At 34.7% G+C, this 12,385-nt stretch overlaps 1 protein-coding gene across 1 annotated transcript in view; it reads left to right on the top strand.

The window, feature by feature from the left end:
• LOC102016663 (sperm-tail PG-rich repeat-containing protein 2-like) overlaps window positions 1–10,108 on the top strand; it is a 153,836-nt gene extending 143,728 nt beyond the window's left edge. Inside the window, exons 8-9 of the mRNA XM_013519373.1 lie at window positions 9,541–9,648; window positions 10,022–10,108. Of these exons, the coding sequence (XP_013374827.1) occupies window positions 9,541–9,648; window positions 10,022–10,108 (195 nt within the window). The remainder of the gene's footprint in view (window positions 1–9,540; window positions 9,649–10,021) is intronic.
• The last annotated feature ends 2,277 nt before the right edge of the window (window positions 10,109–12,385 follow it).

The raw sequence follows: 12,385 nt of genomic DNA, 5'->3' as shown, positions 1-12,385 counted from the left end.
TAGCATGATATAGGTAAGCCAGTACATACCTGTTACAACCATCAATGTAAATGGTCTCAATGCACCAACCAAAAGAAGCAGACTTGCAGAGTGGATTAGAAAACAAAACCCAACTATATGCTGTATACAAGAAACACATTTAACTCAAAAGGAAATTCATAGACTGAAAATTAAAGGATGGAAAACAATACTCCATGGGACAAGAACCCAGAAAAAAGTGGATGTAGCTATTCTGTTTACAGACAATGTGAATTTCAAACCAAGAAGAATCAAAAGAGATAAAGCAGGTTACTACATACTTGTGAGGGGGAAGCTCCAAGAGGAAGAGATAACAGTTGTAAACATCTATGCAACAACTATAGGAGCACCTGGCTATATAATATAAATTTTAACAGACATGAAAAATGAAATAAGTAGCAACACAGTCATAACAGGGGACTTTAACACACCATTGTCATAAAGAGGCAGGTCAACTAGACAAAAAATTGGGAAAGAAAAACAGAACTTAACCAAACTTGTGAAGATATGGATGTAGTAGACCTTTACAGAGTGTTTCACCCAACAGCATCAGAATACACATTCTTCTCAGCTGCACATGGGACATTCTCTAAAATAGATCATATACTTGTACATAGAATATGTTTAAGTAAATGCAAAGGAATTGTATACTATCAGACCATAGTGCAATGAAATTGGAAATTAATGACAAAACACAGAAACTCCATAAACAGTTGGAAGTTAAATAACATCCTCCTGAACAACCAATGGGTCACAGATGAAATCAAAGTAGAGATTAAATACTATTTACAATCAAATGAAAATGTACATACAACCTACAGGAACCTGTGGGATGCAATGAAAGCAGTCCTCAGAGGGAAATTTATAGCGGTGAACTCCTACCTCAGGAAAACAGAACAAGCACAAATAAATAATCTTATGGTGCACCTCAAGTTCCTAGAAAAAGAAGAGCAAGTCAAACTCAGAGCCCAAAGAAGGCAGGAAATTATAAACCTCGGAGCAGAAATTAACGCAATGGAGACTAAAAAAAATACAAAGAATGAATGAATCAAGGAGTTAGTTGTTTGAATGAATAAATAAATAAATAGATAAATCCCTAGCCAACCTTATTAAAAAAACAGGAAGAAAAAACTGAATTAAACACAATAAGGAACAAAAGGGGTGAAATCACTACAGATCCTGAAGAAATACAGAAGATCATCAATACCTACTTTGAAAATCTTACTCTCATAGGATGGAAAACACAGAGGAAATGGACAGATTTCTAGATACATATGAATTACCAAAGCTGAAGGAAGAAGATATAAAAATTCTGAATAATTCAATATCAGCCAGTGAAATTGAGAATGTAATTAAAAACTTGCCAATGAGTAAAAGCCTGTTTCCTGATGGATTCACAAATGAATTTTACAAGCAATTTAGGGAAGATTTAACACCAATTCTTCTCAAACTCTTTAATGAAATTGGAAGGGAAAGAATTCTACCCAACTCATTCCAGAGGCAAGTATTATCCTGATACCAAAACCAGAGAAAGATCCAACCAAAAAAGAGAACTACAGGCCAATCTGCCTAATGAATATAGATGCAAAAATTCTCAATGAAATACTAGCAAACAGAATACAACAAGTCAGCAAGAAGATTATACACCATGACCAAGTGGGATTCATACCAGGAATGCAGAAATGGTTCAATATGTGCACATCAGCCACTGTAATACACCATGTTAATAGAGCCAAGGACAAAAATTACATGATTATCTCCATCAATGCAGAAAAAACCTTCAATAAAATCCAACACTCATTCATAATGAAAACCCTGCAGAAATAGGAATAGATGGCCTTTACCTCAAGCTGATTAAAGCCATCTATGATAAACCAACAGCTAACATTATACTAAATGGGTGAAATTGAAAGCTTTCACTTTAAAATCAGGAACAAGACAAGAATGTTCACTGTCACCACTCCTATTCGAAATAGTTCTGGAAATATTGGCTAGAGCAATTAAACAAGAGAGAGAAATGAAAGGAATAAGGATAGGAAAGAAAGAAGTGAAACTGTCATTATTCGCAGATGACATGATACTCTAGAAGACCCCAAAAACTCTACCAAAAGGCTCATGGATTTAATAACGAAATTCAGTAGCGTAGCTGGATACAAAGTTAACACTACAAAATCAATAGCATTCCTGTACACAAGTAACAAACTGACTGAGAGAGAAATTAGGGAAACCACACCTTTCACAATAGCACCTAAAAAGGTGAAATACTTAGGAATCAACCTAACAAAAGAAGTAAAAGATCTATACAGTGAAAATTATAGTACTTTGAAAAAAGAGATCAAAGAGGATATCAGAAAATGGAAAGATATTCCTTGCTTATGGATAGGAAGAACCACCCTTGTGAAAATGGACATACTCTGCAAATTCAATGCAATCCCAACTAAAATACCACTAATATACCTCACAGATCTAGAGAAAACACTCCTAAAGTTCATCTGGAACCAGAAGAGGCCTAAAATAGCAAAAGCAATCTTGGGAAATAAAGGAAAGGCAGGAGGCATCACAATTCCTGACTTTAAACTATATTACAAAGCTACTGTGATAAAATCAGCATGATGGTGGCACAAAAACAGACCTAAAGATTAATGGAACAGATTAGAAGATACAGATACAACTACAAACACACTCAGTCACCTTATCTTTGACAAAGGGGCCAAACATGTTCAATGGAAGGAAGATAGCCTCTTCAATAAATGGTGCTGGAAAAACTGGCTTTCCACATGCTGAAGACTAAAACTAGACCCATGTCTTTCACTGTGCACTAAATTAAAGTCAAAATGGATCAAAGATCTAAATATTAAAAGAGAAACACTAAATTTATTGGAAGAGAAAGTAGGTAAAAATCTTGACGACATTGGGGTAGGCAGAAAGTTCATGAACAAAAACCAAACTGCATGGGAAATACTTCAAAGAATCAACAACTGGGATCTCATCTTATTGAGAAGTTTTTGCACATCTAAAGAAGTCACCAATAAAGTAAAAAGAAAACTCATGAACGGGAAAAAAATTTTAGCCAACTGCCCCTCAGACAAAAGACTTCTATCTAGGACATATAAATAATTAAAAAAAATCAGACCTCCGAAATTCAAAGACCTAATCCAAAAATGGGCATCTGAGATGATTACACACTTCTCTAATGAAGAGATACTAATGGTGAATAAATACATGAAAAAATGTTCAACATCATTAGTCATTCAAGAAATGCAAATTAAAACAATAATGAGATTCCATCTCACCCCAGAAAGAATGGCTATCATCAAGAAATTAACCAGTAACAAATGCTGGAGAGGCTGTGGGGAGAAAGGAACCCTACTCCACTGCTGGTGGGAGTGTAGATTGGGAAACCACTGTGGAAATCAGTTTGGAGATTCCTCACAAAACTAGGATTGGAAGTCCCATTTAACCCAGCTAGTCCCCTTGTGGGTATTTTCCCAGAAGAATTAAAGACATCATACCACAGTGATATATGTGCACCCATGTTTATAGCAGCACAATTTGTTATCACTAAATCTTGGAAACAACCCAGATGCCCATCCATTGAGGAATGGATAGAAAAGATGTGGTATTTTTATACAATGGAGTATTACTCAGCTATTAAAAAAGGTAATCTTGAGGCTTTTGTAGGTAAATGGATGCAACTAGAGACCATACTCATAAGTGAAATAAATCGGACCCAGATGTGTAAATATCCTATTGTCTCCTTTGTGTAGGAACCTGAAAGACTAGGTAAAACTCAAAACATGCAATAGATGATAGGAAAGAGAAAGAAATTGCTCAAAGGAAGGAATGGACTGGAATGAGAGAAAGAAAAAAAAAGAAGGAATGCAAAATATAAATATATACATGAATAGCTGTGATAACTATTGCTGATGTCTGATGGTGTGTTGAAATGAGCAGTTAATGATTACAGTTTTTTATGTTCTGATCGATTTTGCATGCTTGTGAGTGGTGGTCTGGGCAACTGATTTGAAGGTAACAATATGCAATGGAATTACAATGGTGAACTCCTACCATCTTGTCTAGTGAAACTCTGCATTATCTCTAATGTTGTACTGAAGAGTTATTTTCTTATTCCCTGTAATGGCTTGAGCAATCTTTCATTCTTACATCTGGTAATCTGAGCAATGTAGTTGAGGATAGTGATATGTAATGTAACAACCACTGTTGATTTGTGTTATGTTGTGTTGAGGCCCTGTATCACTTTGAATGTTCTTGCTTTGATTTGTTTATGTTTGTGATACTGGTATGGTGCTAATGTTCTATTGTTTCTCATTTAGTACTCTCTTTAAAATAAAAAAAAAATACCTAGGCAAATGCTAAAGAATAAAAATTTTACCATACATATTATTAGATCACAGTACAATAAAGCCTCAAAAACTATGCAAACATATGGAAGTTAAACAACACACTGTCGAATAATCAGTGGGTCCCAGAGGAAATTAAGAAACCTGAGGTCTTAGAAAACAAAGAATAATCCAAATCCAGAGGTTGTACAAGAGAAGAAATTATAAAATTCAGAGCAGAAGTCAATAAAATGGGGACAAAAAATAATACAAAGACTCAGTAAATTGAATAGTTGTTTCTTTGAGAAAGTAAACAAAATAGACCAATCCTTAGCCAATCTTACAAAAAAGGAAAGAAAAGACACAAATTAATATAATTAGAAAAGAAAAAGGTAAAAGTACAACAATTTCCTGTTGATATCCAGAAAATTGTTAGTGACTACTTCATAAACATTTATGCCAAAAAGTTGGAGGACTCAGAAGAAATGGAGAGATTCATAGCCCAAAACAAAAGCAAGAAACCTTAATAATCTTAAACAATCCAATACCATGATGAAGTTGAAGCAATAATAATAATTAAAATCTATGAACTAAGAAAAGCTTGGGACCTGATGAATTTGCTACCACATTCTACAAGAACTTCAGGGAAGATATAACACCAATACTCCTCAAACTCTTCAATAAAATTGAAAAGGAAGGAATATTTCCATAATCATTCTCAGAAGCTAACATTATCCTGCTCCCAAAACCAGACAAGGATCCAACCAAATAAAGGGAATTTTAGGTTAATTTCTCTAACGTACATAGATGGAAAAATCTTCAACAAGATACTAGCAAACAGAATGCAAAAATCACCAAAATGATGATATACCATGGCATGTCCCCGAGATGCAGGAACAGATCAAGACATGAAAATTAACAAATGTAATTCATCATGTAAACAGAAGGAGGGACAAAAATCATAATTGTCTCAATAGATGCAGGGCAAATTTTTGACAAAATTCAACATCCATTCATGATAAAAACCCTGAAGAAAATATGTATAGAAGGATCCTATCTCAATGTTATATAGGCCATTTATGACCAACCTAGTGCCAACGTCATATTAAATGGGGAAAAATCTGAGAGCTTTCCCTCTAAAGTCAGTAACAAGGATACAAATCACTACTTGTGTTCAGCATAGTACTTGAAGCATTAGCCAGACAAATTAGGGAAAAGAAAGAAATAAAAGGGATCTATATATAGGAAAGGAAGAAGAAATTATTTGCAGGTGATATGTCCCTCTACCTAGAAGACCAAAATATCCTATGAAAAGACTCTTAGATTTAATAATCAATTTCAGCAGTATAGTAGGATACAATATTAACACACAAAAGTCAATAGCATTCCTATACACTAATAATGAACTCACTGAAAAAGAAATTAGGAAAATAATACTATTGACAATAGCATTAAAAATAAAATACACAGGCATTAGCCTAACTAAGGAAGTGAAAGACCTCTACAGTGAAAATTACATTAAGGGGACATCAGAAAATGAAAAAAATGTCTCCTGTTCTTAGAAGAAACCACGTATTCAAAATGGCCATACTTCCAAAATGATATCCAGATTTAATGTAATTTCAATCAAAATACCAACATCACAGAGCTAGAAAAAACAATCCCCAAATTTATATGGAATCAGAAGAGACTATTAAAAGCCAACCTGAACAGCAAAAGCAAAGCAGGTGGTATCACAACATCAGATGTGAAGTTATGCTAAAAAGCTACAGTGATTAAAGCAGGTTGGCACTGGCACAAAAACAGGCAAATGGATCAATGAAACTGAATAGAAAAAGCAGAAACACCCTTAGCCACAGTCAGCTATTTGATTTTGACAAAGAGCCAAAAACATACACTGGAGGAAAGATACACTCTTTAATAAATAGTCCTGGGAAAACTGGATACCACTTGCAGAAGATTGAGTCTAGAACCATCTCTCTCACCATGTACTAAACTAAAATAAAAGTGTAACAAAGATCTAAATGTTAAAATAGAAGCAATTTGCTGGAAGGTAAAATAGATACAACTCTTGAATATGTAGGCATGCACAAGTACTTTCTGAACAGAACCCCAATAAAACAGGAAATAATACCTAGAAGCAAAAAAAAAAAAAAAAAGAAAAGAAAAAAAAGTACAAATGGCCACTTACTACATAAAATATGCTCATCATCTCTGGCCATTAGAGAAATCCAAATTAAAACTGATAGTACTGAAATACTATCTTATCTCTGAGAGAATGGCTACCATGAAAAATCTAATAATATCAAATGCCGCTGAAGATGTTGGAAGAAAGGAACTCTCCTACATTGCTGTTGGAAGTGTAAACTAGTGCAACCACTACGGAAATGACTGTGCAGATTCCTCAAAAAACAAATTCCACTTGACCTACTTACCCTCTCCTAGGTATCATCCCCAAAGAGGTAAAATGATCATATTACATGGATACCTGTGTACCCATGTTTATAGTAGCACAATGAATAATAGATCTTGGAGACAGTGCTTATGTCCATCAACAGAGGAATGGATTAGTAAAATGTGATATACACATTGGGGTACTAAGCAGTCATAAAGAAAGATAAACTTGAGGATTCATAGGTGAATGGATAAAACTTCGGAACATAATGTTAAGTGCGAGACACATGAACTGAAGTATTCCATGGTCTCTTATATGAGAAATGCCATCTAAATAAAGAACAAAACAGAAGAGAGATAAATAAGAAGTGGGAAGAAGTTAAATACTTCCCCAAATCACATATTCTATTGTTTTAAAAATATTTCAATAAATATTCTGATTGATTTCAATTATGCTACTACTTTATTTTAGTTCTTTGAGAAGAAAGTTTTGTGTTATTACAGTTATAATTATGTATATATTATGTATATAAATATGTGTATAATAAATAATTATGCAATAATTATAAGACAATTGTTATTATCTTATTATTTGGTAATGAAATTTTGTTTTATTTTTTCATAAAACATGGTGATTGCTGCTTGCCAGTGTGACCTGGTGGAAAGGAAGGCAAGCTTGTAAAAACTTATGTGTGTCCTCCTCCACCTTATTCTTTTTTTTTTTAAATTTTAAAAATAAAATGAGGAAAATATTAACAGACAGTCGACATTTTACAAAATAGCAAAGGAACAGTACAGACAGTACAGAGTTACAAACAGAGTGGTAGGGAATTAACAATGCTTGTTGTATTACATATTGATATCTTGAAAGTGGTTTCTCATGAAAACGTATATAGACATACAAAGCTGATCAACCAAGGACTCATTGACAGTTTCTTTCAGCAAAGAAATACAAGACAGTAGAACAGCCATGTTAACTATCCTGCATATACATACATACAAACTTTCTCCTTCTTTGCCTTCTCTTTTCCCATATCCCAGTTATCCTTTACCTTTGAGTGCTTTCCTATCAATTTACAATGTCTATCATATCTCCTAGTTTAAATTAATTCTTTCAGGCTTTACACTAGAGAAACAATGAGATGTTTGCACATGTATGTTTGATTTATTTCACTTATGATTATGGTCTCTAGTTGCGACCATTTACCTATAAAAGCCTCAAGTTTATCTTTCTTTACAGCTGAGTAATATTCCATTATATAAAAGTACCACAATTTTCTGATCCAATCCTCAGTGGATGGACATTTGGGTTGCTTCCACATTTTAGCAATTACAAATTGTGCTGCTATGAACATAGGTGCACATACATCACTGTGATATGATGTTTTTAGATCTTCTGTGAAAATACCAAGCAGGGGGATAGCTGGGTTGAATGGGACCTCTAGACCTAGTTTTCAGAGGAATCTCCAAACTGATTTCCACAGTGGTTTCAGCAGTCTGCATTCCCACCAGCAGTGGAGAAGGGTTCCTATTTCTCCACAGCCTCACCAGCATTTGTTATTGGTTGATTTCTTAATGCTAGCCATTCTTACTGGGGTAAGGTGGAATCTCAGTGTTGTTTTAATTTGCATTTCTCGAATGACTAATGATGTTGAACATTTTCTCATATATTTATTTGCCATTTGTATCTCCTTGTCTGAGAAGTGTGTATTCATCTCAGCTGACCATTTTTGGATTGGGTCTTTGAATTTTCCTCCACCTTATTCATCAGATAGGACACTAGGTGACTTCTGGATGTTCCCCAAAGTCAAAATAACTATGAGAGGTAAATGTCGGAATTGATTCAGGATATTGAGGCAGCCATGACAGTGTACCTAAAGACACTCACAAAAGGACACTTCCAGAACTGCTTCAGAAAGTGGCAAGAAGTGGTTTTTAAAGCAAGAGGGAATATTTTGAGGGAGATTAATGACATGTCCTTTACTATAATACTTTTTAAAAAAATTTAAACAACATGTTTTTATCACATGTCTCATATATGAAAGAGATTTGGATATATTTTACTTACTCATTTTATACTATGAAATGTACTTTATCAAGGTAAGTAAACTATTTGATGACAAACAATACTTCTTGATCTATATTAATTTATATTACTAAGAATAATACTAGGAGCTAAAGAACTAATTTTTATTTATTGTAAAGTACCTAATTAAAAGCTTAATGTCTTATAGCTAATAGTTGTAATTAAAACAAAATATTTCCTAAAACCTAGTTGTTGGAAATAACAAGCTATCGATTAATGTAAATTTGAAAAGATACTGAAACTTTTGTTATTGTTGCTCGGGATTGAACCCAGGGCCTCAAGACATGCTAAGCAAGAACCCAAACACTGATTGCACCCCAAGCCAAACAGTAAATTTTAAAGAGAAAGTCTAATTGTATGCTTTTAAATGGAAGAATTATAGAAGTCATTTTTTTGACATTTTAATATTTAATCATGTGAAGAGCTGGCTAAATTTTTCTCAATGTCATCAGTAGAGGGCAGCAAAGATTCAGGTACACTAATGTGTTCTTAGGTTCAAGGGAATCTGCTAAGGAAATTTTTTTGTTGTTGCTCTTAAGAAGTTTGTTCTGGCTTGCCTTTTAATGAAGTGCTTTGGTAATAACATATAGGAATTTGCTTTAAAACTGTAGCTGTGGTTCAGATATTTAACCTGCTCTTCCCTTAAGTGCTATAGATCTTTTCTTAATGAGAACATGCATTTCTTTTTTTTTTGTAATCTAGGGAGTACCAGGGCCCGGAAGCTATGACATTAAAAGTCAATTTCAGAAGACTGAAAGTATCACACCGAGTGTAATTGGTGCGTCCCCTGCTTTTCTTTCTCAATCCCAGGTAATGGCTGATAGCCCTTTTCATATAGTGTCTAATAGGCCTAGGCCTAAGGTGAGGCCAGCAGCAAATCCAGTAGATTTAAGGGGGTTATAAATAGGAAAGTGGTATTTAAGCAAATGAGAAATAGACATGATCTGGGCCAAATACAGGCCAAGGAATGAAGTGAAGTAACATTAGAATATTAATAAAACTGATGAATATTTGAATTGGAACAAAAAGTTGAACATTTTCAGTGAAGCTGACTTGCATATGTGAACATTCAGTTAGGGATATAAGAAAGGATTACTTCATTCTGAATTTTAAAATATACTTTGTCATGAGTGTGCAAAGGGTTAATGAGCAGCGTGTGAGGACTATGTGTGTTTCCAAGAAGGTTCTGTGCAGCCTGCTCGTACGGAGCAACCAGGGCCACTGGGCCCGCCCTCCTGATGCCTCACGGACTGCACATACTCCGTGGTGATCGGCTCGCAAGGGCCACGGAGCATCTTAGCAGGAGTTGAAGGCACTCAAGATGTTTCTAAGGCAAGGCAATTAAAATACTGACAAATATTTATAAAGTGGAAACCTCCAGACTAGGATAGTTCGGATATTTATCCACTTGTGCTACATTTACTTCTGATTATTTTATTTAACTTGGGAAGGTTACTTTCAGGTGGCTACAGATTATTATTCTGGTTTCGTTATACTTAGAGACAACTCCTTGGAGACAAGTAGATATATTGTAGGTACATTTTGTAGAGATAATTAAGATGACTTTTTAATGGGTTAGGTGTTGTAGTGACCGACTGGGAAGCATCAAGAATGAATAGTAGGTTTCTTTCTTGAGCAACTTAATGGTACTTAAGTTGCTACACAAGTGGATGTGTGAAGAATAGGCTATGGTGTGTGTATGCTCTTGATTTTTTTAAAATAAAGCTCTATAGCTAGGAGCCTCAGTTTTTATGCTGCCTGATGTGTAGCCTTAATTTTATATCACTTGGCACTATTCATATTATAAATATATTTCCAGATGTGGAAAAGAAAATGATATCAGTTTTGTTTGGGAGATGATAAAGAAGAGAATAATAGCTTTGATGTAAAAGATGTGTGGGAAGTAGAATAAAGCATGATTGTCCAGCAGGGTGGTGCTAGTGTTCTGTTGACTATGAACAGATATATTAATAATTACAATGGACAATATAATGAAGTTAATAAGACTGACTTAGGGCACAGAATTTCTGATTTATAGGAATAATGACAGGTATGTTTCTGGGACATTTTTATCATTGATTTAAGGATTTGTCTATTTGTCTAAATGCATTGAATTTCCTTATGTCTTCAAGTACTCATTTTCAAAACATAACATTTTCTTTATAACAGTAGTTCTCAGGCATAAATGCACATTCGAAGTACCTGGGGGAAATTTTAATATATTTGCATGCCCAGGTGCCAAAGTAGCCTTTTACTCTTCCCCTTAGAGATTGATTCCATTGGCCTAAATTACAGCCCTGGTCTCAGTTAGTTTTTCAGATCCTCAAGTGATTCTAGTGTCAGGGTTTGGAATTATCTCCCCTCCCCTCAGGGATGTGGGTCAAACCCAGAAGTCCTCTACCACTGAGCTATATCCCAGCCCTTTCTTTTGTTTTGAGACATGGTATTGCTAAATTGCCCAGATTGGCCCCAATCTTGTGATCCGCCTGCCTCAGTCTCCCAAGTACTGTGATCAAGATGAAACACAAAACCGACATGTTTGTTACCTACAAGGAATAGTGAGGACGTGAGAGTGGAAGCAGCCATGCCCTGCAGCTCATGCGTACTCTCCTTCAAGACCTAGGCGTGACATTAGCCAGTGCTGTGGGTGTATTCATGCCATGGGGATCAGGAAATGTTACACACTGAGACTCTTTCAGTGGCACAGCATCCCATGAGAAGGGAAATGGGGGACAGTAACAATTCTTTCATTATAAAGTTTTACAAATACATACTTTGGCTTTTTCTAACATGCGAATATTTCATGAATTCAAAAATGAAAATAAATCAGTAACACTGGAAAGCATTTTTAAAATATCAAAAACTGAAAGCATATGGAAATAAGTGAGTAGTTGTATACCAAATGAATACCTTTAACCACACTGAAGGGTTTAAAAAGAAGGAATGATGTATGTAATCACAGTATTTGACTATATTAATCTTAAGTGGGATTAAGGGGTGGATAGTTGAACTAAGAACTGCAAACAAATTGGGAATTAGTTTTAGTTGTTTGGTTTACTGGAAGGGTGTATGTGAAGCAATCATGAAACTACTTTAGACATGTTACAGTTTTGAGCAAAAAGTTATATTTGTGAGCTATGGTTTTCAGTGTGCAGGAAGGTACATACAAATATTGGTTGGGAGACATGAGATAGGACCCTGTGATATGGATTTAAATTGAATATTCCACTGTGAACCTGTGAGTTCTCATATATCTATATATCTATATATCTATATATCTCACATGTATGTCCATGTATATAGCTTTGTCTGATAAGTAAGTCATAAAATGTAGACACCACAGTAGTGAAGAGCATTTCTAGCACACAGATCTTAGACTCATTCTGTTCTATATTAAAAAGGAATAGAATTCCTCTGACACATGACTAATTTCAGTGTAGGTGGAAGATGAATCTGTAATATCTTGTTATGTCAGAAAGCTTTAAAAAACAATGAAAGAATAGAATATATCATAAGCGCATAGGAATCAACTTGAAGGACACTCTGC

Source organism: Chinchilla lanigera, unplaced genomic scaffold, assembly GCF_000276665.1.
Source record: "Chinchilla lanigera isolate Chin_1 unplaced genomic scaffold, ChiLan1.0 scaffold00004, whole genome shotgun sequence".
Taxonomy (NCBI): domain Eukaryota; kingdom Metazoa; phylum Chordata; class Mammalia; order Rodentia; family Chinchillidae; genus Chinchilla; species Chinchilla lanigera.
This window is presented reverse-complemented; position numbering and strand designations above follow the sequence as displayed.